Genomic DNA, 25,254 nt, shown 5'->3' with positions numbered 1-25,254 from the left:
ATCCCAACTTATGTTATGTACAAAAATTTGTCATTTTTGTATCTCAAGCAATGTGTCGAATTTTGATTTGAAATTTTGTGACAAGAAACATTGATGTTCCGTCGATGTGCTGCATTCTTTTCAGAATTTTTTAAACATTTTAAAAATATTTTTCGGACATTTGGAGCACTGGAAGCACCCCAAGCCTGGAAGCACTAGATATTTTCCCGGGCTGTCTCTAGTAGGTGGCTCGGGCGGGAACCCCAGGCGCCGCTTCAAGCACCTCCTCCTCACCCCTCGTCTCGCCCCGCTAGACGAGCTGCCGGCGAAGTCTGCACCGGCTCCAGGGGAAGTTGTGGATGGGCTCTTCACCTTGCCGGCGTCGCGCGTCTCTTCATCCCCTCACCCCTATTGAGGTCTGTCGCAGCTGTAGCCCCTCTGGTCCTCCGGCGCTCCATCCCGACACGGTGTTTGCCCAGCCTCCGCTAGTTGTCGCGCTGGTCGAGGATCTCGTGTTGCTTAATTAACTTATTCAACTTAATTAGCCAAAATGAAAACTAGACCACTTACATATATCTATCTATTGCGAAAAATATATAATACTAGAAGATATATAGATGGAAGCGATAGATTAATTAAGGGAATTGCACGAGGTGAAGGTCGGTACTAGTGTCCACGTGGTGGTGGAAGGTGCAAGTGTGGTCTTCCTCGTCCATGGTGTCGGACATGGCCTTTCCCCTCGTCTCTGGCAGGCAGGCAGCGAACATGCCGGAGCAGCCGATGACGAGCCCGAAGACGCCGAAGGAGAAGAAGCTGTTGCGGCGCCCCAGCGCGACGAGCACGGGCGCCGCCACGCCTCCCAGCACCAGCGCCTGCCTCACCAGCCCCACCGCCGAGTTACGGACGGACGTCGGGAACAGCTCGATGGAGTACATGAGTATGACGTTGAACGCCGTGCACGTCGCGAAGAAGGAGACCAGCTCGGCGGCCATCCGCGCCGTGCCCTGCGGGATTACGACGCACGCGAGGCTCCACAGCCCCGCCGCCGCCGTGAGCGCGACCACCGAGCTCCGACGGTTGATCCTGCCCATCAGGAGCCACGAGAGGATGGACGACGGCAGCTCGGCCAGCGCATTGTACGTGACGCTCAGGCAGAGGTTGGAGCCCAGGTTGGCAACGTTGAGCGGCATGCCGTAGTAGACCATGCCGACGCCGAAGCTGACCGTCATGATCGCCGCCAGCCTCCGGAGCGCCCACGGGCGCTCCCACATGGAGTGCAGCGTGGCGAACACGCTGCTCGCGCTCGCCCCCGCGTCATCGTCGTCGTTCATGGCACAGGCGTGTATCATGGAGAAGCTGGACGACGTGATGCCGCCGATCTGCATCTGCTGCAGCGTGTCGATGGCGTCCTGCCTCCTGCCGCGCACCAGCAGCCACCGCGGCGACTCCTGGACGACGAAGTAGAATAGGATGGCGTAGCAGAGGGACGGCACGGACGTCCACAGGTACATGTTCCGCCACGACGCCTCCCGGAACGTGTAGGCGAGCGCCGGGAGAGACAGGAACCCGAGGGTGAAGCAGAAGAACCCGGCCACGCACACCGTGTCGCGCCACCTCCTTCCCACGAGCTCCGTGGATAGGACCAGCGTGCACGTGCCAACCATGGACCTGCCGAACCCGGACACGAATCGCAGGGCGGCGTACGCCCACACGTTCGGCGAGAACGCGGTGACCATGCCAGAGACCGACATGGACACAATGGACGCGAGCAGCATCTTCCTGCGGCCCAGGAGCGAGTCGGCAAGCGTGGTGAGGAGGAATCCGCCGACGAGGCATCCGGCGAAGAACGAGGATGCCGGGAGCGAGACGAGCGCCGGGCCGGCGCACTCCAGTGACCACTCCGAGACCACCGACGTTACGGCGGGACGGTCCCACGCCCACGCGCCAGGCGGGAGCGCGCAAGGGGAGGCCGCAGCCGCGGAGCAGGAGGACGCGTCGGCGTCGGCGTCCGTGCAGTGCCACGGCGGCTCGGCGTCGGTGAAGACCGAGATGAACACCTGCTGCGCGTCCAAGGCCCACGCGAAGGCCAGCAAGACGGCCTTGAGAAGCTGCGAGGAGCCGGCGGCACCCATGTAAGCCTCCATCGTTTCATCGATCGACGGCCTGGCTTTGTGGCTTGTCAGGAGCGGGGCGGCGGCCGTGTCAGCCATTGGATTTGGCACGGCGGCCGTCTCGGGTGCGTGCTTTCCTCCTGAGTTCGTCGCCGCTTGCTCACAAGTCGAGAGTGTGAGAACGATTCCAGTAGTGACTGGCCGTATTTATACGGATCGTGTGTGCCTCAACGAAGCAGAGCCCGCCGATGCTGGCTTGAGGGAGACAATGATATTAATTTTTTTAGGGTTATATTAAGGGGAGCGCTGCGTCTACTGACAGACATTTAGTAAACATCCATCACCTCAACAGCCGTCGGATCTTCGCGCGCGAGCCGTCTGATCAAGCTCCTCACGCGCGACTCGTCGGTGTCCCAACACACTAATTTCTGAAACAATAAACCAGTTGCAGAAACAATGGCCGCATTGCAGAAACAATCATGAAACAATGATCGCGTTGCAGAAACAATTCCTGAGACAACGGCTGCGTTGCAGATACAACTACCATGTTGCAAAAATTTGGAGATTGCAGAAACAATTCTAAAACAACGGCCGTGTTGCAGAAACAATTCCTGAAACAATGGCTGCGTTGCAGAAACAACTACCATGTTGTAGAAACTTTGAAGATCCACCCTCGAACACCCGCACACGAAAGCGGCGGTGCCTCCAGCATCTCTTCAGAAAAGCTCGGCCGTGGGTGTCTCCAACATCTCTGAGCAGGTCCCTGATTGTGTGCGTAATGGAGAAGGATGGGTCGCTGGGGAAGGAAGAAAGAAGGCAAAAGAAAACAAAAGATGTAGATGGAAGCAGTCGGATGAGAAGATAAGGCAGGATGCAAAGCGGTGCACGCCCACTGGGACACGCGTCGCCCGTGGGAGACGGCGGACGAGTGAGAGAAAATCTGCCGGTTGACATCAAGCGTTTTCCTTATATTAATTTTGTTTTGAGGGTAATGATATTTGGGCAACGCTACACACAGGCCGGTGGATCTTTTTGCTGCCATGCGAGCCATTGGATTAAATATGTGATGGCCGTTAGATTTAGCTGTTGTCTTTGCAACAAGAATGATGTTGCGTTTGGACGTTTGCAACATAGTTCATGTTGCAAAACTTTTGCAACAGAGGTATTGTCAGATATCTTTTTCAGCGGAGCTAATGTTCCAGACTTTTTTTTGTCTTCGCTAGTGTTATGGAAGAAAGTTTTGCAATATCAGTAAGAGCATCTTCTATTTTGAAGATGTACAACAGCAGAAGTAAAAATTGACATCTCCAATAGATGATGTATATTTGAGATGTAAAAGAGCATCTCCAATAGATGATGCAGAATGGAGATGTAAAAACTAGTGAGCGGCAGCCGAATCCAGGCGGCGGTAGTGGGGATGGCGGCAGCGCGGCGTGATTCGGGGTGGTGGTGTCGGGGCAGTGTGGGGGCGGCGGAGGAGCGTCGGAGGGGCGACGGGGGTGGTGAATCGGGGCGGCGGAGCAGCGGCAGAGGAGGAGGAGCGGCGTACGGGCGTCGGAGGGGCGCTGGGAGCTCGGTGCTACGGGCGGCCGACTTCACACGACGGGAAGAACGGCGGAGGCGGGGCGGGCGGCGTGGTGTGGAGGCCCAGCTGTGGGTCGAGGCTAGGAACAAGCTGAGCCATCTAAGACCGCGTCCAGGAAGCCATTACGGCAATTGGACCTCCGACGAAGCTTCGATTCGAAGCGGCAGCCAAAATCGAATCGGCGGCTGCGGGGGGCAGCCGTAGTTACTCTGGCGAGGCAGGCGGCAGACATGTGGGCGGAGTCGCAGCGGGGTTGGAGAAGGGCGGGCGGGCGGGCGGCGGTGATTTTGGGCGAAATCAGACGGCGATGGAGTTGGATGAGCGCCGGGCGGTCGCACGGAAGCCAACTGAAAGCAGTTGGGCGGTTGACTCGTGGCTGGCATTTTTACATCTTCAATAGGTGAAGATGCAAATTTTTATTGTGAGGTATTCTATTTTACATCTTCGGAAGACGGTGATGTAATTTTTTTCTATCTACATCATGTGTTGGAGACGGGTTTTTTGGCATTAGAGATGCAAAAGTTAGTTCTTTTTACATCTACATCTTTTTGTAAAAGTTAGTTATTTCAAGAAAATGACAGATATTTGTATATAAAAAAAGTCTTCAATTTTATGTAAAAGTGTGCAAAACTGCAGAAACAGATCCGGTGCATGGGCTACGTATGGCAATTGTTTTTTTCTGAAAAATATATATTCAAAAACCATAGTTTAAAAATATATCTGAAAACGGTAGTACATGTGCATATAGATGTCTAGTATATGTGTACGAGTTTGCATCAATATATATTTCACATGTGGAGTACACACAAAAAATGGGCTTACTTTATGTTGTTTTTGGTGCCCCAAATTTGTCATATTTTTTGTGCGTAGCCTACAAAACAATATATTATTTAATAAAAATTCACATACATTGAAAAGATCAATATGCATCCATAGAAAGAAAATTGATTTTTTTTAAAAGAGCTGTAAATGTCTTCTTAGGATTTGTTAATACTTTGTGGAGTCGCGGGGCCAAAAGGCCTTTTTTTTGCAGTTTTCTCGAAGATCAATGATGTTGACCGTAAGAAAATATCTCAAACTATGTTACACGCGAGGATAGACAAATTAATTAGCCCGATATTGACGAATCTCAGCGCGAGAATGTGTCCTTGGAACAACTTTAAGGCGCCAACCAAAATCGTCCTCGCGTGTCCGTTGGAATTGAAATAGACACAAAATTCTACCTAACGCGACGGCATAAATAGGCGCGCGTCCATTTTTTGTCCGCCGCGCGATCCCTTCTTGGCCCAAATTTGGGCCTTGTTTACGCCAGCACGGACACGAAAGGGACGCATGCGATGCCCACCCTTGACCTCCTCTGGCCCGCCAATTGATTGCACATTGCCATTCCATCTTTCTCCCATCGACAACCATCACACTCGGCCGCCCTCCCGTTCGTGACCACCTTGGTAGGCAGCGGCCGATGTTTATGGGCTCGATCCCGGGGCACACTCCGGCATTGAATCGCAACCGAGAGAGTGGCCGTTTCTTTCCCTGGAAAGACTACTTCGAGACCCCCAACCCGCTCTTCAAATACCACCTATTCCGTCGTTGTTTCCGTATGGCTAGACATTTGTTCAACCATTTTCGGGAGGGGGTGGTGGGGCTTGATAATATTTCGAGTGCAACGAGGATGCCCTGGAAAAGATCGGCTTCCCCTCTTATAAAAAATGCACCACCGCTATTCGGATACTTGCATACAGAGTTTCCGGTGATATCATTGATGAGTATGTCCGAATAAGCGAGTCTATGTGCCTAGACTCCATGTATGGGTTCTGTAAGGTTTTGATAGCAGTGTTTGGCCCGGAGTACTTGAGAGAGCCAAATGTTGCAGATACAGCCTGGTTGTTCGCGATGAATGCCAGCCGGGGCTTTGCAGGGATGCTTGGTAGCATAGATTATATGCACTAGGAGTGACAGAACCGCCCTTCTGTTTGGCAGGGGCAGTATTGAGGCTATGTCAAAGCTTGCACTATCATGCTCAAGGTCGTGGCCTCACAAGATCTCTTGATTTGGCAATCTTTCTTCGGCACGGCCGGAGCTCACAGCAATATCAACATGCTTCAACGCTCTCCTGCGTTTGCAAGGCTTGCAGAAGGCAATTGCCCAGAGGTCAATGCTAAGATCAATGGCCAACACTAAAACAAAGGATACGACCTAGATGTCGATATGTATCCTTAGTGGACTACTCTTGTGAAGACAATCCCCAACTCTATAGGGGAGAAGAGGAAGAGATTTTCCCAAGAGTAAGAGAGTGCTACGGAGGATTTGGAGCGTGCCTTTGGTGTTATTCAATCTCGATGGGGCATCGTTCGGTATCCTGCTAGAACTTGAAGCACCAAGAAGTTGTGGGAGGTGATGACTGCTTGCGTGATCATGCACAATATGATGGTAGAAGATTAGTGCCTAGAACGTATATATGACCAAGGGTTTCGCCTTCAGGGTGAACATGTTGTGCCTAAGCATGGAAGAGTGGCAATGTTTGCACAGTTCATCAAATTTCTTCATCAAATACATGATTGTGAAACTCACATTCAACTGCAAGATAATTTGGTTGAGCATATGTGAGATCATGTTGGCCAATAGATATATAACCTATCCTTTTTAAATGTATTTGAAATAATTTAATTTTTATTTGGGTTATAAACTACGAGATATTCATTTGGCTGTGAACTATGAGATATTTGTATTTTGTTTCAATTATTTAAACTAGGGCCAAATTTTTATATGTTTGCAAAACAAACATGGTAGGTCCGCCGCGAGGACGAAAATGTATTCGCGCGATGGGTGCACGGCCGACCCAAACACAAAAAGGAATGGACGATGAGCGGGCAGCCGATCCAAACGGACAAAACACTCGTGCATTTGGTTTGGCATATTGAAGTTGCTCTCAGTCACATGAAACTGGATTAATTCGTACAGATTATGAAGGACGAAATCAAGGAGGGCCTAGCTAGCGGGGTCAGTCGGCCGGGAAGTCACAGCACACATCAATTTTGAATTAATGGATACGTAGTGCCTGGTGGTGTACGAATTCATGCATGTGTGCATGCATTGGAGAGAGGTGCGTAACGTAACGTGGCTGCCCGTGACTCCTAGCGGCTGTTGCAAGCTGCTAGTTTTTCCAACTGCATCGATCTATGTGAGTGAGCTGCGTTCTTTCTTTTTTCCACGCGTCGTCGTCGTACGTGTGCTGTGAGGAATGATGCCGACGAGGAGCGTCGGTCGACATGGACGCCCATCCACAGCTAGCTAGCAAACAGTAGCCGCCAGGGCCTAGCTAGGAAGAGAGAGATTGTCCGTGTCGACAAGAGTGAAGGAAGATGGAGTACTGTGGCGGCGGCAGCAGGGCATGCATGTTATGCACTCGCTGGTAATTGTTTCACGAGCTTTGCTACAGTTACGGACTCAAACTCGCGGACAAGAACCTACAGGCTGACATGGGAACCGTTGATTGGAAAGCAGATGGCCCCACACTTAAAATCAGGAGGTGGTGGGAGATTAGGAGGGGGACACATAATCCCGTAAGCTTCCGCCGTGACTTATTGTCCGTAAGTCTAGGATTTTCGTTGTTTCACTCACTGATACAATTAGGCTAGTCATAGTGGAGAGTAATTTAGACTAGTAACATGCATATATGTTACTAGTCTATACTATTATCTTCATAATGGGTAGTGTCATATATGTGATAATATAGATGTCTTCATTTATTATTTTTTAGACTCATTTTATATTAAGAAGCGTTATGTAATGGTAACATATTATGTTATTCTATTTGCCTTTCTTTTCATTAACTATTTATCACCTTATTATTTTTGCTTATGTGACATTTATGTTACTACTTATGTTACTTCACTATGACGATAAAGAAAGAGAGGAGGAAGACAAGTACAGAAATGAAGGAATGACACGGATGCCCTAGAGAACTGAAGACACTATGCATCAAGACAGGCTAGTGCTTGATTGGTTCTTGCGCGAATGAAGGAATGCATATGCATGTTGACAAATGATAAGTCAGAAGAGGAGCCTAGCTAGCTAGCTAGCAACTATATGTGACTATGTGTGTATATGTAACATAGAGTGACACACATCGTGACATTCATCCAATCCAGGAGACACATCACATCGACTCGACATCCGCCAAACTTATTTCCTACTTCCACTTACCTACACAGTGGTTAGATTCAAATACCATATATGCTTCTAATAATAGGTATTCCATCCGTTCACAATTATGAAATGTTCTAATGTTTTTCTAATCCAAATGTATATACACATTTTATTTTTATTTTTTTGAAAAAAGCAATCTGGTTCTATTTTAAAAAGGTTCACCGAAAGTACAAAGCATCCAAAGCATATAGACACATTTTAGTATCGTTATTCACTCATTTAGTCCGTATGTAGTTCATATTAAAATATCTAAATTATCTTGTAATTGTGAACGAAGGGAGTACCGTACATATTCAGCAATAGCTAGCTAGGTTGCCGACATACTTAGGTACGATCAAGCTGCATGCATGCATGTCCGTGGGCCGGGGCCCCACAAAACCTTCCAGAAAAACACACATAGCCAGTTACAGCAAAGATTCCCGAACAATTGCATCCATCATTTTTTTTGCCGGGATAGAACTTGTATTACTCAGAAGAAAAGTTACAATCCTTATTACATTGTTCGATAGCCACAGCAGGGCAGAGCCTAGCCAAACTACTGTACGACCATCAATCCTACCACAGTTTGCCATAGTGTGATTAGCAAGATTATGAGTACGTCTAATGTGAGTAATACAAGTTCTCCATTCCCCCTTGACCTGCATGCTCTCATGAACTACGAAACAATAGGATGAACTTCGAGAACTTTTGGATCAGAATGCCCGGGTTCCTATCTACTGTCCAGGAGGCATGGAATGAAAATCACAACCATGTGAGCCATACTATGTGTTACACCACAAGCGGAAGAAGACTAGCATCAGGCTAAAAGTGTGGAGTAAAACTCTCTTCTCAAACGGGAAAGTCTAGCTCCACATGGCTCTAGAGATTATCCTTTGCCTTGACGTTGCCCAAGAATCACGAGCCCTCATCTTGGGGGAGCTTGACCTCCGTGCGAGGCTCAAGAGACGCGTGATCAGCTTGGCTATACTTGAGAAGGCTCGGAAAAGGCAAAACTCTAGAATCACAAACATTAAAGAAGGGGATGCTAACAAAAGATTCTTCCACCTGAGAGTAAACCATCGGAGGAGGAAAATTTTCATTCATCACCTAAAGCACAATGCGGGTTGGGTAACCGATGACAATCACAAAAAGGACATTATTCACCGCCACTTTTCCTCGATCATCAAGAAAGGCCCCCGATGGCACAAGGATCTCAACTGGAGTAGCTTACCCACCCCGGCTTGTGACCTCTCGGACATCAGAGCTCCTTTTACCATTGACGAGATTAGGTGTGTTGTGTTTGACTCTCGAGTGATAAGGCGTTGAGGCATGATGGCTTCACGGGTACGTTCTTCAAGGCATGTTGGACATCATAAAGGTGGATGTCAAGACCGTCATCGACCACTTTCCCAACCTCAATGCCCCAATTTCCATTTTTTGAAACTTCGCCAACATTGCGCTTATCCCCAAGAAAGACGGTGTCGAAGACATATCCGACTTTAGACCTGTAAGTTTGATCCATGCTATCGCTAAGCTTATTGCAAAAATAATGGCGACTCGCCTCTCTGTTCGCATGGATGACCTTGTCTCACAGGCCCAGAGTGCCTTCATCAAGAAGCGGAGCATCCACGACAATTTCATAGCAATGGGTAGGGTATGGGTGGGTGCAACCTCCTCTTGCCCAAACCCATACCCATAGAAACTTTCTATACCCACCCATTTCAATACCCATGGGCACAAATTGACACCCATGCCCATACCCATCGGGTATCCTATACCCAATGGGTATCCAATGGGTACAACATATATAGCATTTAAATTTTAAAGAAGTACATACATGAGTGTAATATTCAAGTGATGATGGGCAATCAATCTAGTACCGACGCGACGTCCTCCCGTGTGTGGCCAATTCCAGCCGGCAAGGGATTACGATAAGTGGTTGGTGGAAGCCGACATAGTGGAAGGCAACGACGGGAACTGGGGTTTGCTAGTTCGAGAGTTGGAAGAGAGTGTGTTGGTGATGAGTCAAGATTTCATCATTTCGAGGAGTCACATAGGACATAGGAGGAGTGTGAACTGGTTGTTGGGAGCCTATTAGCTATGGTTGGTTTAGGTAATAAGGAATTAAGAGTTGGGAAATAGGAGTTGGATGTAGACCCCACATATCATTGGAGTTATTTTTATTTATTAATATTTTCTGGGTACCCATTGTGTTACCCATGAGCACAATCTCATACCCATGCCCTACCCATATATTTTGTGGGTATGGATACCCATTACCCATGCGTACAAAATCTTGCCAAGTCTTGCCCATGCCCACTATTTTCGGGTAGGGTACCCACGGATACCCATACCCATGGGCGAAATTGCCATCCCTCATCTACGTCCGCAACCTCGCTAGAAATTTTCACCGTAACAAAAACCCCATGTTGCTTTTCAAGCTCGATATCAAGAAGGCTTTTGACTCGGTTCAATGAGACTACTTAATTGATTTGATGTAGCACCTTGGATTCCCAACGTGCTTCGGGGGTTGGGTTTCGGCCCTTCTATCTACGGCCTCTTCGAGAGTTTTGCTTAGTGGCACGGTTGGCGATCCCATCAGACACGGGAAGGGCCTAAGGCAAGGGTGAAGGAAATATGCCCTAGAGGCAATAATAAAGTTGTTATTTTATATTCTTATTCATGATAAATATTTATCATTAATGCTAGAATTGTATTGATTGGAAACTTAAATACATGCATGAATACATAAACAAATATCGTGTCTTTAGTAAGCCTCTACTAGACTAGCTCATTGGTCAAAGATGGTTAAGATTTCCTAACCATAGACATGTGTTGTCATTTGATAACGAGATCACATCATTAGGAGAATGATGTGATGGAAAAGACCCATCCATTAGCTTAGCATAATGGTCGTTTAGTTTTATTGCTATTGCTTTCTTAATGTCAAATACATATTCCTTCGACTATGAGATCATGTAACTCCCGGATACCGGAGGAATACCTTGTGTGCTATCAAACGTCAAAACGTAACTAGGTGATCATAAAGATGCTCTACAGGTATCTCCGAAGGTGTTTGTTGAGTTGGCATAGATCGAGATTATGATTTGTCACTCCGAGTATCGGAGAGGTATGTTTGGGCCCTCTCGGTAATACACATCATAAGCTTGCAAGCAAATGACTAAAGGAGTTAGTCACAAGGTGATGTATTACGGAACGAGTAAAGAGACTTGCCGGTAATGAGATTGAACTAGGTATGGAGATGCAGACGATCGAATATCGGGCAAGTAAAATATCGATGGACAAAGGGAATTATGTATGTTGTCATAACGGTTCGACCGATAAAGATCTTCATAAAATATGTAGGAGCCAATATGGGCATTCAGGTTCCGCTATTGGTTATTGACCAGAGAGGTGTCTCGGTCATGTCTACATAGTTCTTGAATCCGTAGGGTCCGCACGCTTAACGTTTGATGACGATATAGTATTATATGAGTTATGTGATTTGGTGACCGAATGTTGTTCGGAGTCCCGGATGAGATCATGGACATGGAGAGAAGTCTCGAAATGGTCAAGAGGTAAAGATTGGTATATATGATGATGGTATTCGGACATCGGAAGTGTTTTTCGGGGGTACCGGGTACTTATCGGGCTGGTGCGCCCCCCATATGGGCCGGCCTAGGAGGAGAAGAAAAGAGGGGAAGGGAAAGGAAAGAGAGGAATGGGATTCCCCCTTCCTTCCCTCTCCCCCTCTTTCCTTCCCCCTCCCACAAATATGACATGGGGGTGCGACCAAGGGGAGGACCCCAAGTAGGATTCAGACTACTTGGAGCTCCTCCTAAAAGCCTCCCCCCTCCCACCTATATATATGTGGGGGGTGCCCCAGCACACCCCAGATCAATTGTTAGCCGTGTGTGGCGCCCCCCTCCACCGTTTACACCCCGGTTATATTTTCGTAGTGCTTAGGCGAAGCCCTGCAGAGATGACTTCACCATCACAGTCACCACGCCGTCGTGCTGACGGAACTCATCTACTATCCCGACGTCTTGCTGGATCAAGAAGGCGTGGGACGTCACCAAGCTGAACGTGTGCAGAATGCGGAGGTGTCGTGCGTTCGGTACTTGATCGGTTGAAGCACGAAGAAGTTCGACTACATCAACCGCGTTGTGAAACGCTTCCGCTTACGATCTACGAGGGTACGTAGACACACTCCCCCCCTCGTTGCTATGCATCTCCATGGAAAGATCATTACGTGTGCGTAGAATTTTTTTGTTTTCCATGCAACGATTCCGAACAAAGGGGGGCCGCTGTTGAGGGAGTCCTGGATTTGGGGGTCCTCAGGATTCCGGACTACGGAAGGTGGGCCAGACTGATGGGCCGTGAAGATAAAAGCAGAAGGTCATCCCTCGTGTCCGGTTGGGCTCCCATATATGCTGGATGTAATGATTCCTTCCTCCTCAAGTCATCTCTATACAAACCCTAGGCCCCCGCCGACGTGTATATAAGCTGGAGGGTTTAGTCCGTAGAGGCTAATAGAACAACCACATGTTAGACTTCTAGGGTTTAGCCAATACGATCTCGAGATAGATTAACTCTTGTAATCCCCATACACGTTAAGATCAATCTAGCAGGAAGTAGGGTATTACCTCCATCAAGAGGGCCTGAACCTGGGTAAACATCGTGTCCTTGTCTTCCCCTGCTACCACCAATCCTCAGATACGCAGCTTGGGCCCCCCTACCCGATATCTTCCTGTTTTGACACCGACAATGGTGCTTTTATTGAGAGCTCTATTGTGTATTCGCGAGAAGCAATCAGTGGCTCGTCTCGTCATTAACGACGACATCACCTCTAGAAAAAGCCTGGCTCTTGGCCAAGTCCTCTAGCTCAGCGGGTTCTCCATATGCGCCCGCATGGCCGTTAAGTCGACCGCGTCCCCTGCAGACATCAAGCATCACTCCAAAATCAGCTGCGAACACTCCGAAAACGGAATCTGACAGATACCTCGTCCTTAAATGAGTTGCTGGATCGCATCGCGGCCCTAGGGTTTTCAGTGTCCAATGATCGGATCAGGCCTAAAACCGACCAGGGGGAAGACAATTCCACCCTGATCACTCACCTGGTGGCGGCTGTCGAGGAACGCACCGAAGTTACTTCTCCTCTTGAACCAGAGACCGACTGTGTTCGGATCTACGAACCCTTTGAGCCGAACATCCTTCCTTCGGGCAGGACTCTGCATCTTTCGAGCTTAGGGACAGGCACGGAGCCCGGGGAACGCTCAGATCCTGCCAGGCCCGAGTTGTATGCGCCGGAGGTTTTGCAAACCCCAGATATTGTATTAGGCCGGGAGTCGTATTTTGCCACACCCACCCACCACAATCAATACTCTCCAAGTAACTCTAGCCCTCCAGACATATGTGACTTAATGTACGTACGGCAGGAACCTCGGGAGAGGGTGCATCACTTCTGGGCCGTGTTCTTACTTATTAAAAACAAGATTAAGGACTGTTGCAACGACGACGTGGTTCAGGTATTTCACCACAATTGCATGGACGAGGGGGTCTTGAACGCCCTCAACCGCCGTTGCGTACATAGTTTCACAGAGTTGTCGCGCTTACTATGAAAACATTGCGCAATGGAAAGCACCTGGAAGGCCTAAAACACCCATCTGGATCAGTCCATCTTCGGGCGATATGCCTCTAAAGCAAAACGAACATACCCTAGCAGGGCATCCGATCACACGCCCGTCGGCAAGAAAAATAAACCCTTCACGGGATACAGATCCGTTCTAGATGAAATCTTAGATAAACCTTGCCCGATACATGAGACCCCTGGCATGATCCCAAACTCACAGCCTCCGAGCGTGCTGGGTACTCCGACAGGTAGCTAAAAGCGGTGAAGCCATCCTCGCCACCGCAACTCCAGAGGAGGACGACTTCAACGCCCTCATGGTCTTCAAGACCTTCTCTTCCAATAATCGGCGCAAGAGAGCACTTCGCGAACTCGCTGAGGTTCATCAAATAACCGCTGTAAGCCCATGGAACGACGCAACAATTACTTTCAATGTCGATGATGAACCATGGGTCCGACCAGTCCGAGCCCCAGCCGCTCTTGTACTAAATCCAATAGTAGACGGCTTTCGCCTCACTAAAGTACTCATGGACGGCAGCAGTGGACTTAACCTCATATACGAGGACACACTCGAAAAAATGCAGGTCGATAAAACCCGCATTGAGCAAAGTAAGACAACCTTTCGAGGAATTGTCCCCAGCCGGGAAGCCCGGTGTTCGGGAAGTATTAAATTCGACGTAGTATTCGGCACACCTAAGAACTACATGTTAGAAGAGCTACTCTTCCATATTGTCCCCTTCAACAGCGGATACCACGCCCTTCTAGGGCGAGACACTTTCTCACGCTTTCAGGCCATACCACATTACGGGTACATGAAGCTTAAAATGACAGGGCCCAATGGAATAATCACACTTACAAGTGATCCGGACAGAGCACTTCGTGCCGAAAACAAAACCGCACCCTTGGCCCTCGAGGCACTATCCGAAGCCTTTGCGGGCGAAGAATTAACCACATTACGATCCATGGTGGGCAAGGATGACGTAATCCTTGACAAAAGATCTAAATCTACCTCCTTTAAGCCAGCAGATGAAATTATCAAATTTCAGGTGCATCCGACGAACCCTAATAAGATGACATCCATTGGAGCACAACTGTACCCAACGGTAGATGCCACTTTGCATGTATTCCTACGAGAAAACTGGGATATATTCGCCTGGCATCCTTCAGATATGCCCGGGATCCCACGTAGGCTGGTCGAACACAGTCTCAACATCATCAAAGGGTTCAAACCGGTCAAGCAATCACTGCAACGATTTTCTGAACCCAAGAGACAAGCTATGGGGGAGGAGCTGGGCAAGTTACTAGAAGTCGGATTCATCAGAGAAATTAAACTTCCGGATTGGCTAGCCAATTTGTTCATGGTACCGAAGAAGGATAAATCCTGGCGCCTTTGTGTCAACTTCAAAGACTTAAACAAGGCTTGCCATAAGGATCCTTTCCCATTGCCCCGCATCGATCAGATCATCGACACAATGGCAAGACATGATTCATTATGCTTCCTCGATGCATACTTCGGATACCATCAGATAAAAATGAAGGAATCCGACCAGGCTGCAATGACGTTTATCACTCCGTACGGGCCCTTCTGCTTCAACACTATGCCCTTTGGGCTCAAAAACGCTGGTGCCATGTATCAACGCATGATTCAGACATGCTTAGAGAAACAAATTGGCAAGACACTGGAGGCATATGTGGATGATGTAGTCATCATGACTAAACGCATCGAAACACTGGTGGATGATCTCCGCCTCACGTTCGATAACCTCCGAACATATGACATACGGCTCAATCCGGAAAAATGTGTCTTCGGTGTTCCGGCCGGAAAGCTACTAGGATTTATCGTCTCCCATAGAGGAATTGAAGCAAACCCAGCTAAAATCCGAGCCTTGTCGCAGCTGGCTACGCCAACTGACCTCAAATAAGTACAAAAGCTAGCAGAGTGCGTAGCGGCCTTAAGCCACTTCATCTCCAGACTAGGGGGAAAAAGCATTACCACTTTATAGACTGCTAAGGCGCACAGACAACTTTGAATGGACGGATGCAGCCACAGCCGACCTGGAAGAAATAAAGACTCTATTAGCGGGCAATCCAATCCTAGCTGCACCAAGTGTTGGCGAGCCCATGCTGCTTTATATCTCAGCAACCCATCAAGTTGTGAGTGCTGTGCTCGTCGTTGAACGAGAGGAAGAGTGACACAAATTCCTTGTCCAAAAACCAGTCTACTACGTATCAGAGGTTCTTACACCATGCAAGTCATGATACCCTCACTATCAAAAAATCGCCTATACGGTATTCATGGCATCTCGGAAGCTCCGGCACTACTTTCAAGAGTGTTCGATTACAGTGGCATCCGAAGTACCACTTAATGAAATTATAAACAACAAGGATGCCACAGGCCGCATAGCCAAGTGGGCCATCGAGCTCTTATCGTTCGGAATAACATACAAACCACGCCGAGCTATTAAATCTCAGGCGTTGGCTGACTTTGTCGCGGAATGGACGGAAGCTAGACTCCCTAAAGAGTACGGGTCATACTCCCACTGGACCGTGTATTTCGACGGCTCGAAAATGCTAGCCGGACTGGGGGCTGGCGTCATCCTGACATCCCCCATAGGGGACACAGTCCGCTACGTACTACAAATCATGTATACGGACTCAAACAATGTTGCCGAATATGAGGCGCTATTGCATGGTCTCCACATGGCCGTATCCATGGGCATACAACGCCTAGAGGTGCGTGGAGATTCAAACCTCGTAATATCTCAGGTAAACGGAGAATTTGATGCGAAGGATCCAAAATGGCAGCTTATCGAAATGCCATATTAAAAATATCGGCTCGGTTCAAGGGGCTCGAATTTCATCATGTTGCTCGGGACAGCAATCAAGAGCGACCCAGTCTCGCCTAACACCTTTGTAGAAAGGTTGTTTAAGCCATCCTTGGTATGGCAAGACGAGAGCGGAGACGCTAGTTCAGACCCGATCACACCCCCACCAGTAGGGATGGCAATTTTATCCATGGATCTGGATACCCATGGATACCCGACCCGGTTGGGCAAGGGTATGGAGCACATTTTCGCCCATGGGTCCATGGATATGGATACCCACCAACAGCCAGGTTAGGCATGGTTATAGTTTGTGCTCCGTGGATATCCAATGGATACCCATATGACATGTGGGGCCATATGCTAGTGATAGTAGAAAGAGCGAATCAATGGGAAATGGCAGGAAATATGTAACTTGTGCCATGAGCTATATGCGGCAGAATTAACCTCTGGTATGTCACACTTAAGGACTCATCGTATTACTTGTTTCCTATTTATGCATGTATCTTATGTTGTCATTTGTGAGTGAATGACGATGAGTTAATTTGATCTTTGGGAAGGCTTCATGCTGACTTTTCTACGCCCATGGAGCTCCATGGGTATGCGGGTATCCAGTGGGTTTGGGCATGGGCACAAGTTGTGCCCATGGATAATTTGGTGGATGGGCAGAGGGTGGGAAGATGGGTCATGGGTTGGATTTGGACCAGCTCCGCCCGCCCCAAACCCGACCCATTGCCATCCCTACCCACCAGCCGAACTCAATACATATGTCATCGGGGGTCCGGATATAAGGATGACACCTTCGGCTCATGAGATTATGGCAGTCATCACCCCTTGGACCGAACCCTTCCTGGCCTACCTTAATAGGCAGGAGCTCCTCAATGATCAAAATGAGGTGCGTCGCATAGTCCGGCGTTCGAAAGCCTATAAAGTTCACAAAGGTGAACTATACAAGAAAAGCACTACTGGTGTTCTCCAAAGGTGCATCTCTGAAGAGGAGGGATGATACGTCCATTTTGCATCATGCTTTTATATCGATATTTATTGCATTATGGGATGTTATTACACATTATATCACAATACTTATGCCTATTCTCTCTTATTTTACAAGGTTTACATAAAGAGGGAGAATGCCGGCAGCTGGGATTCTGGGCTGGAAAAGGAGCAAATATTACAGACCTATTCTGCACAGCTCCAAAAGTCCTGAAACTTCACGGAAGACATTTTCAGAATATATAAAAAATACTGAGCGCAAGAAGTTCACCAGGGGGGCCACACCCTGCCCATGAGGGTGGGGGGCGCGCCCCTACCTCGTGGCCCCCCTGGCGGCCCTCTAATGGCCATCTTCTGCTATATGGAGTCTTTCGATGAGGAAAAAATCATAAGCCATCTCCTCGGACGAAACTTTTGCTATATGGGTTCGACAGACTTACTTATCGAAAGGACTACGATAGATCCCCTATGCTTGTGGGTCATCAAGACTCTTTTCTGGCACCGTTGCCGGGGAGTGAAGCGCCTTTGGTAGGTGGAATTTGGTAAGGAAAAATTTATATAGTGTGCTAAAATTTACTGTCACTTGTTACTATGGAAAGTAATCCTCTGAGGGGCTTGTTCGGGGTACCTTCACACCGACCAGTAGAGCAAAGAGTTGCTCCTCAACCTACTGAACCTACTGAAAATGTCTGCTTCAAAATTCCTTCGGGTATGTTAGAAAAACTGCTAGCTAATCCTTTTGCAGGAGATGGAACAAAGCATCCTGATGAGCACCTAATATATGTGGATGAAGTTTGTGGATTATTTAAGCTTGCAGGTGTGCCCGGAGATGTTATTAAGAAGAAGGTCTTCCCTTTATCTTTGAAGGGAGATGCATCGACATGGTATAGGCTGTGTGATGATACGGGGTCATGGAACTACAAACGATTGAAATTGGAATTTCATCAGAAGTTTTATCTTATGCATCTTGTTCATCGTGATCGCAATTTTATATATATATAATTTTTGGCCTCGCGAAGGAGAATGCATCGCTCAAGCTTGTGGGAGGCTTAAATCAACGTTATATTCATGCCCCAATCATGAGCTCTCAAGAGAAATGATTATTCAAAATTTATATGCTCGGCTTTCCTGATAACAATCGCACCATGCTCGATACTTCTTGTGCTGGCTCTTTTATGATGAAGACTATTGAATTCAAATGGGATTTATTGGAAAGAATTAAACGCAACTCTGAAGATTGGGACCTCGACGAAGGTAAGGAGTCAGGTATGACACCTAAGTTTGATTGTGTTAAATCTTTTATGGATACCGATGTTTTCCGTAAATTTAGCACTAAATATGGACTTGACTCTGAGATAGTAGCTTCTTTCTATGAATCTTTTGCTACTCATGTTGATCTCCCTAAGGAGAAGTGGTTTAAATATCATCCTCCCATAGAAGTAAAAGTAGTTGCTCCTATTAAAGTTGAAGAAAAGACTATCACTTATAATGATCCTATTGTTCCTACTGCTTATGTTGAGAAACCACCTTTCCCTGTTAGATAAAGGATCATGCTAAAGCTTCAACTGTGGTTCGTAAAAGCAATATTAGAAACTTATACACCTCCTGAGCAAGTTAAAGTTGAACCTAATATTGCTATTGTTAAAGATCTCTTGTCTGATAATATTGATGGGCATGTTATTCATTTCTGTGATGAAGCTAGAATTGCTAAACCTTGTGCTAAAGATAAACCTAGACCTGTGGTAGGCATGCCTGTTATTTCTATTAAAATAGGAGATCATTTTATCATGGCTTATGTGATATGGGTGCTAGTGCTAGTGCAATACCTATTGACTTATACAAAGAAATTATGCATGATATTGCACCTGTGAGTTAGAAGATATTGATGTCACAATTAAACTTGCCAATAGAGATACTATTTCACCAATGGGAATTGTTAGAGATGTTGAAGTCTTGTGTGGGAAAACTAAATATCCTGCTGATTTTCTTGTTCTTGGTTCCCCACAAGATAGCTTTTGTCCCATTATATTTGGTAGACCCTTCTTAAACACTGTTAATGCTAATAGATTGCAAAAAGGATGTTGTTACTATCGTTAGATGATATGTCTCATGAATTTAATTTCTCTAAATTTAGTAGACAACACCGTGAAGAAGAATTACCTAGTAAGGATGAAATTATTGGTCTTGCTTCTATTTCCGTACCTCCTAGTGATCCTTTAGAACAATATTTGCTAGACCATGAAAATGATATGTTTATGAATGAAAGAAGGGAAATAGATGAAGTATTCTTTAAACAAACCTATTCTGAAACACAATTTGCCTGTTGAAATCCTAGGGGATCCTCCTCCACCCAAGGGTGATCCCGTGTTTGAGCTTAAACCGTTACCTGATACTCTTAAATATGCTTATCTTGATGAGAAAAAGATATATCCTGTTATTATTAGTGCTAACCTTTCAGCATGAGGAAGAGAGATTATTGAAAACTCTGAAGAAGCACCGTGCTGCTATTGGGTATACTCTTGATGATCTTAAGGGCATTAGTCCCACTCTATGTCAACATAAAATTAATTTGGAAGAAGATGCTAAACCAGTTCTTGATCATCAACGACGACTGAATCCTAAAATGAAAGAAGTGGTAAGAAAGGAAATACTAAAGCTCCTTGAGGCAGGTATAATCTATCCCGTTGCTGATAGTCAGTGGGTAAGTCCTGTCCATTGTGTCCCTAAGAAGGGAGGTATTACTGTCGTTCCTAATGATAAAGATGAATTGATTCCTCAAAGAATTATTACAGGTTATAGGATGGTAATTGATTTCCGCAAATTAAATAAGGCCACTAAAAAGGATCAATTACCCCTTACCTTTTATCAAATGCTAGAAAGATTATCCAACATACACATTTTTGCTTTCTAGATGGTTATTCTGGTTTCTCTCAAATACCTGTGTCAGCCAAGGATCAATCAAAGACTACTTTTACTTGCCCTTTTGGTACTTTTGCTTATAGACGTATGCCTTTTGGTTTATGTAATGCACCTGCTACCTTTCAAAGATGCATGATGGCTATATTCTCTGACTTTTGTGAAAAGATTTGTGAGGTTTTCATGGACGATTTCTCCGTCTATGGATCTTCTTTTGATGATTGCTTGAGCAACCTTGATCGAGTTTTGCAGAGATGTGAAGAAACTAATCTTGTCTTGAATTGGGAAAAGTGCCACTTTATGGTTAATGAAGGTATTGTCTTGGGGCATAAAGTTTCTGAAAGAGGTATTGAAGTTGATAAAGCCAAGGTTGATGCTATTGAAAAGATGCCATGCCCCAAGGACATCAAAGGTATAAGAAGTTTCCTTGGTCACGCCGGATTTTATAGGAGGTTCATTAAGGACTTCTCAAAAATTTCTCGGCCTCTGACTAATTTATTACAAAAAGATATACCATTTGTCTTTGATGATGATTGTGTAGAAGCATTTGAAATACTTAAGAAAGCATTGATCTCTGCACCTATTGTTCAGCCACCTGATTGGAATTTACCCTTTGAAATTATGTGTGATGCTAGTGATTATGCTGTAGGTGCTGTTCTAGGGCAAAGAGTTGATAAGAAATTAAACGTTATTCAATATGCTAGTAAAACCCTAGACAATGCTCAAAGAAATTATGCTACTACTAAAAAAGAATTCTTAGCAGTTGTATTTGCTTGTGATAAGTTCAGACCTTATATTGTTGATTCTAAAGTAACTATTCACACTGATCATGCTACTATTAAATATCTTATGGAAAAGAAAGATGCTAAACCTAGACTTATTAGATGGGTTCTCTTGCTACAAGAATTTGACTTACATATTGTTGATAGAAAGGGAGCTGAGAACCCCGTTGCAGACAACTTGTCTAGGTTAGAAAATGTGCTTGATGACCCACTACCTATTGATGATAGCTTTCCTGATGAGAAATTAAATGTCATAAATGCTTCTCATACTACTCCATGGTATGTGATGTCTACTACACAACCTTCTTCTTGTAGACGTTGTTGGGCCTCCAAGTGCAGAGGTTTGTAGGACAGTAGCAAATTTCCCTCAAGTGGATGACCTAAGGTTTATCAATCCGTAGGAGGCGTAGGATGAAGATGGTCTCTCTCAAGCAACCCTGCAACCAAATAACAAAGAGTCTCTTGTGTCCCCAACACACCCAATACAATGGTAAATTGTATAGGTGCACTAGTTCGGCGAAGAGATGGTGATACAAGTGCAATATGGATAATAGATATAGGTTTTTGTAATCTGAAATTATAAAAACAGCAAGGTAACTAATGATAAAAGTGAGTGTAAACGGTATTGCAATGTGTTGAAACAAGGCCTAGGGTTCATACTTTCGCTAGTGCAAGTTCCCTCAACAATAATAACATAATTGGATCACATAACTATCCCTCAACATGCAACAAAGAGTCACTCCAAAGTCACTAATAGCAGAGAACAAACGAAGAGATTATGGTAGGGTATGAAACCACCTCAAAGTTATTCTTTCCAATCAATCCGTTGGGCTATTCCTATAAGTGTCACAAACAGCCCTAGAGTTCATACTAGAATAACACCTTAAGACACAAATCAAACAAAACCCTAATGTCACCTAGATACTCCAATGTAACCTCAAGTATCCGTGGGTATGCTTATACGATATGCATCACACAATCTCAGATTCATCTATTCAACCAACACATAGAACCTCAAAGAGTGCCCCAAAGTTTCTACCGGAGAATCATGACGAAAACGTGTGCCAACCCCTATGCATAGGTTCATAGGCGGAACCCGCAAGTTGATCACCAAAACATACATCAAGTGAATCACGTGATATCCCATTGTCACCACAGATACGCATGGCAAGACATACATCAAGTGTTCTCAAATCTTTAAAGACTCAATCCGATAAGATAACTTCAAAGGGGAAACTCAATCCATTACAAGAGAGTAGAGGGGGGAGAAAACATCATAAGATCCAACTATAATAGCAAAGCTCACGATACATCAATTCATATCACCTCAAGAACACGAGAGAGAGAGATCAAACACATAGCTACTGGTACATACCCTCAGCCCCGAGGGAGAACTACTCCCTCCTCGTCATGGAGAGTGCCGGATGATGAAGATGGCCACCGGAGAGGGATTCCCCCTCCGGCAGGGTGCCGGAACGGGTCTAGATTGGTTTTCGGTGGCTACAGAGGCTTCTGTCGGCAGAACTCCCGATCTATTGTCTGTTCTAGAAGTTTTAGGGCACGTGAGTATATATGGGTGTAGGACGTACGTCGGTGGAGCTTCGGGGGGCCCACGAGGCAGGGGGGCACGCCCCCACCCTCATGAGCACCTCCCTTGGCACCTGACGTGGGGTCCAAGTCCATCCGGTAGCTTTCTTCCAAAAATAACTTCTCCAGTTGATTTCGTTCCGTTTCGACTCCGTTTGATATTCCTTTTTCTTCAAAACACTGAAATAGGCAAAAACAACAATTCTGGGCTGGGCCTCTGGTTAATAGGTTAGTCCCAAAAATAATATAAAAGTGGATAATAAAGCCCAATATTGCCCAAAACAGTAGATAACATAGCATGGAGCAATCAAAAATTATAGATACGTTGGAGACGTATCAGTATGCTGATTATGCTAATTACATTGTTGCCAAATTCATACCACCAATTTCACATACCAGCAAAAGAAAAAGTTCTTCTATGATTTGAGGCATTACTTTTGGGATGATCCACATCTTTATAAAGAAGGAGTAGATGGTGTTATTAGACGTTGTGTACCTGAGCATGAACGGGAACAGATCCTACGCAAATGCCACTCCGAAGCTTATGGAGGACACCATGCTCGAGATAGAACTGCACATAAGGTATTGCAATCTGGTTTTTATTGGCCTAGTCTCTTTAAGGATGCCCGTAAATTTGTCTTATCTTGTGATGAATGTCAAAGAATTGGTAATATTAGTAGACGTCAAGAAATGCCTATGAACTATTCACTCGTTATTGAACCATTTGATGATTGGGGCTTTGACTATATGGGACCTTTTCCTGCCTCTAATGGTTATACACATATTTTAGTTGTTGTTGATTACGTTACTAAGTGGGTAGAAGGTATTCCAACTAGTAGTGCTGATCATAACACTTCTATTAAAATGCTTAAAGAAGTTATTTTTCCAAGATTTGGAGTCCCTGGATATTTAATGACTGATGGTGGTTCACATTTTATTCATGGTGCTTTCCGTAAAATGCTTGCTAAGTATGATGTCAATCATAGAATTGCATCCCCTTATCACCCTCAGTCTAGTGGTCAAGTAGAATTGAGTAATAGAGAGCTCAAATTAATTTTGCAAAAGACTGTCAATAGGTCTAGAAAAAATTGGTCCAAGAAACTTGATGATGCATTATGGGCCTATAGAACTGCATATAAAAATCCTATGGGTATGTCTCCGTATAAAATGGTTTATGGAAAAGCATGTCACTTACCTCTCGAACTAGAACACAAGGCATATTGGGCTATTAAAGAGCTCAATTATGATTTTAAACTTGCCGGTGAGAAGAGGTTATTTGATATTAGCTCACTCGATGAATGGAGAACCCAAGCCTACGAAAATGCCACGTTGTTTAAAGAAAAAGTTAAAAGATGGCATGATAAAGGATACAAAAGCATGAGTTTAATGTAGGTGATTATGTATTGCTATACAACTCTCGTTTAAGATTTTTTGCAGGAAAACTTCTCTCTAAATGGGAAGGTCCTTACGTTATCGAGGAGGTCTATCGTTCCGGTGCAATAAAAGTCAACAACTTCGAAGGCACAAATCTGAAGGTGGTGAGCGGTCAAAGAATCAAACATTATATCTCAGGTAATCCCATAAATGCTGAAACCAATGTTATTGAAACCGTAACCCCGGAGGAATACATAAGGGACACTTTCCGGAACGTTTCAGACTCCGAAGAGGAATAGGTATGTGGTACGGTAAGTAAACCGACTCCAAAACAGTTTTAAGGCAATATTTCTTTGTTTTGGAATATTTAAAAAAATAGAAAAATAAGAAGCAGTCCGGGAAGGACACGAGGGCTCCACGAGGGTGGAGGGCGCGCCCCCCTACCTCGTGGGCACCTCGTGCGCTTTCCGGACTCCGTTTTCTTACACGACACGTAATTTGGTTGGTAAAAATTCATTATATAATCTCCCGGAGGTTTTGACTCCCGTATCACGCAAAAATCTCATGTCTTTGTTTCGAGCTGTTTTTCTGACAGATACAGGACGTCATGTCGTCTTCAAGTGCCCCCAAGGACCAGTTCTTCGAGAAGGCCATCAACCCCTACCTCGCGGAGGTGCTACAACACCCTCAACCCATTGAGATGCGTGAGGGGTTGTTGCACATCCGCGATGTTGAGGGACCAAGGAAGACCGGAAGCACGGAGGCAAGACTCGAGGCATAGGAGCAAGAGGTTTTCAAGTGTCAGGAGATGGTGGAGCGTGGACTCGATTCCAATCACATTATGATCACGGAGTTCACCAACAACCACAAGCTGGACGTCAAGGACATTGGGGAGGCCATCTTCAAGCTTCATGAGAAAATCGAGCACCTCCAAGCGTGGATCTATGACCTGAAAAATCAAAACTGTGAGTATGAATATAGATTCAAGAGGATGAGTTTGGCTGCATATTTGAGGTTTCAGGAGACTCGATCATCCTTCTATGATGGTGAGCCTATGCCTTGGAAGAAGGACGACAAACCTACGCCATCAACAAAACCATCACCTTCTCCACCAACAAAGAAGAATTGAGCATCAAGTATTGATATGTCTCCGTCGTATCTACTTTTCCAAACACTTTTGCCCTTGTTTTGGACTCTAACTTGTATGATTTGAATGGAACTAACCCGGACTGACGTTGTTTTCAGCAGAATTGCCATGGTGTTGTTTTATGTGCAGAAAACAAATATT

The 25,254-nt window shown here is 45.8% G+C and overlaps 1 protein-coding gene across 1 annotated transcript; it reads right to left on the bottom strand.

Annotated features, from left to right (window-relative positions):
* Nucleotides 1-614: 614 nt before the first annotated feature.
* LOC125554428 (organic cation/carnitine transporter 2-like) lies at nucleotides 615-2,123 on the bottom strand. The gene is made up of 2 exons (XM_048717989.1): nucleotides 1,581-2,123; nucleotides 615-1,427 (listed from the first exon to the last, which is right to left on the bottom strand). The coding sequence occupies exons 1-2, from the start codon at nucleotides 2,121-2,123 to the stop codon at nucleotides 615-617; spliced, it is 1,356 nt and encodes a 451-aa protein (XP_048573946.1).
* Nucleotides 2,124-25,254: the final 23,131 nt, after the last annotated feature.

Source organism: Triticum urartu, chromosome 4, assembly GCF_003073215.2.
Source record: "Triticum urartu cultivar G1812 chromosome 4, Tu2.1, whole genome shotgun sequence".
Lineage (NCBI taxonomy): Eukaryota > Viridiplantae > Streptophyta > Magnoliopsida > Poales > Poaceae > Triticum > Triticum urartu.
This window is presented reverse-complemented; position numbering and strand designations above follow the sequence as displayed.

Bases quoted from the DNA above. Each gene is read 5' to 3' on its own strand.
- LOC125554428 (XM_048717989.1), bottom strand. From the start codon at position 2,123: ATGGAGGCTTACATGGGTGCCGCCGGCTCCTCGCAGCTTCTCAAGGCC. The intron at 1,428-1,580 runs GTGTGCGTGGCC...TTCGTCGTCCAG, and splicing joins GAAGGAGGTGGCGCGACACG to GAGTCGCCGCGGTGGCTGCT.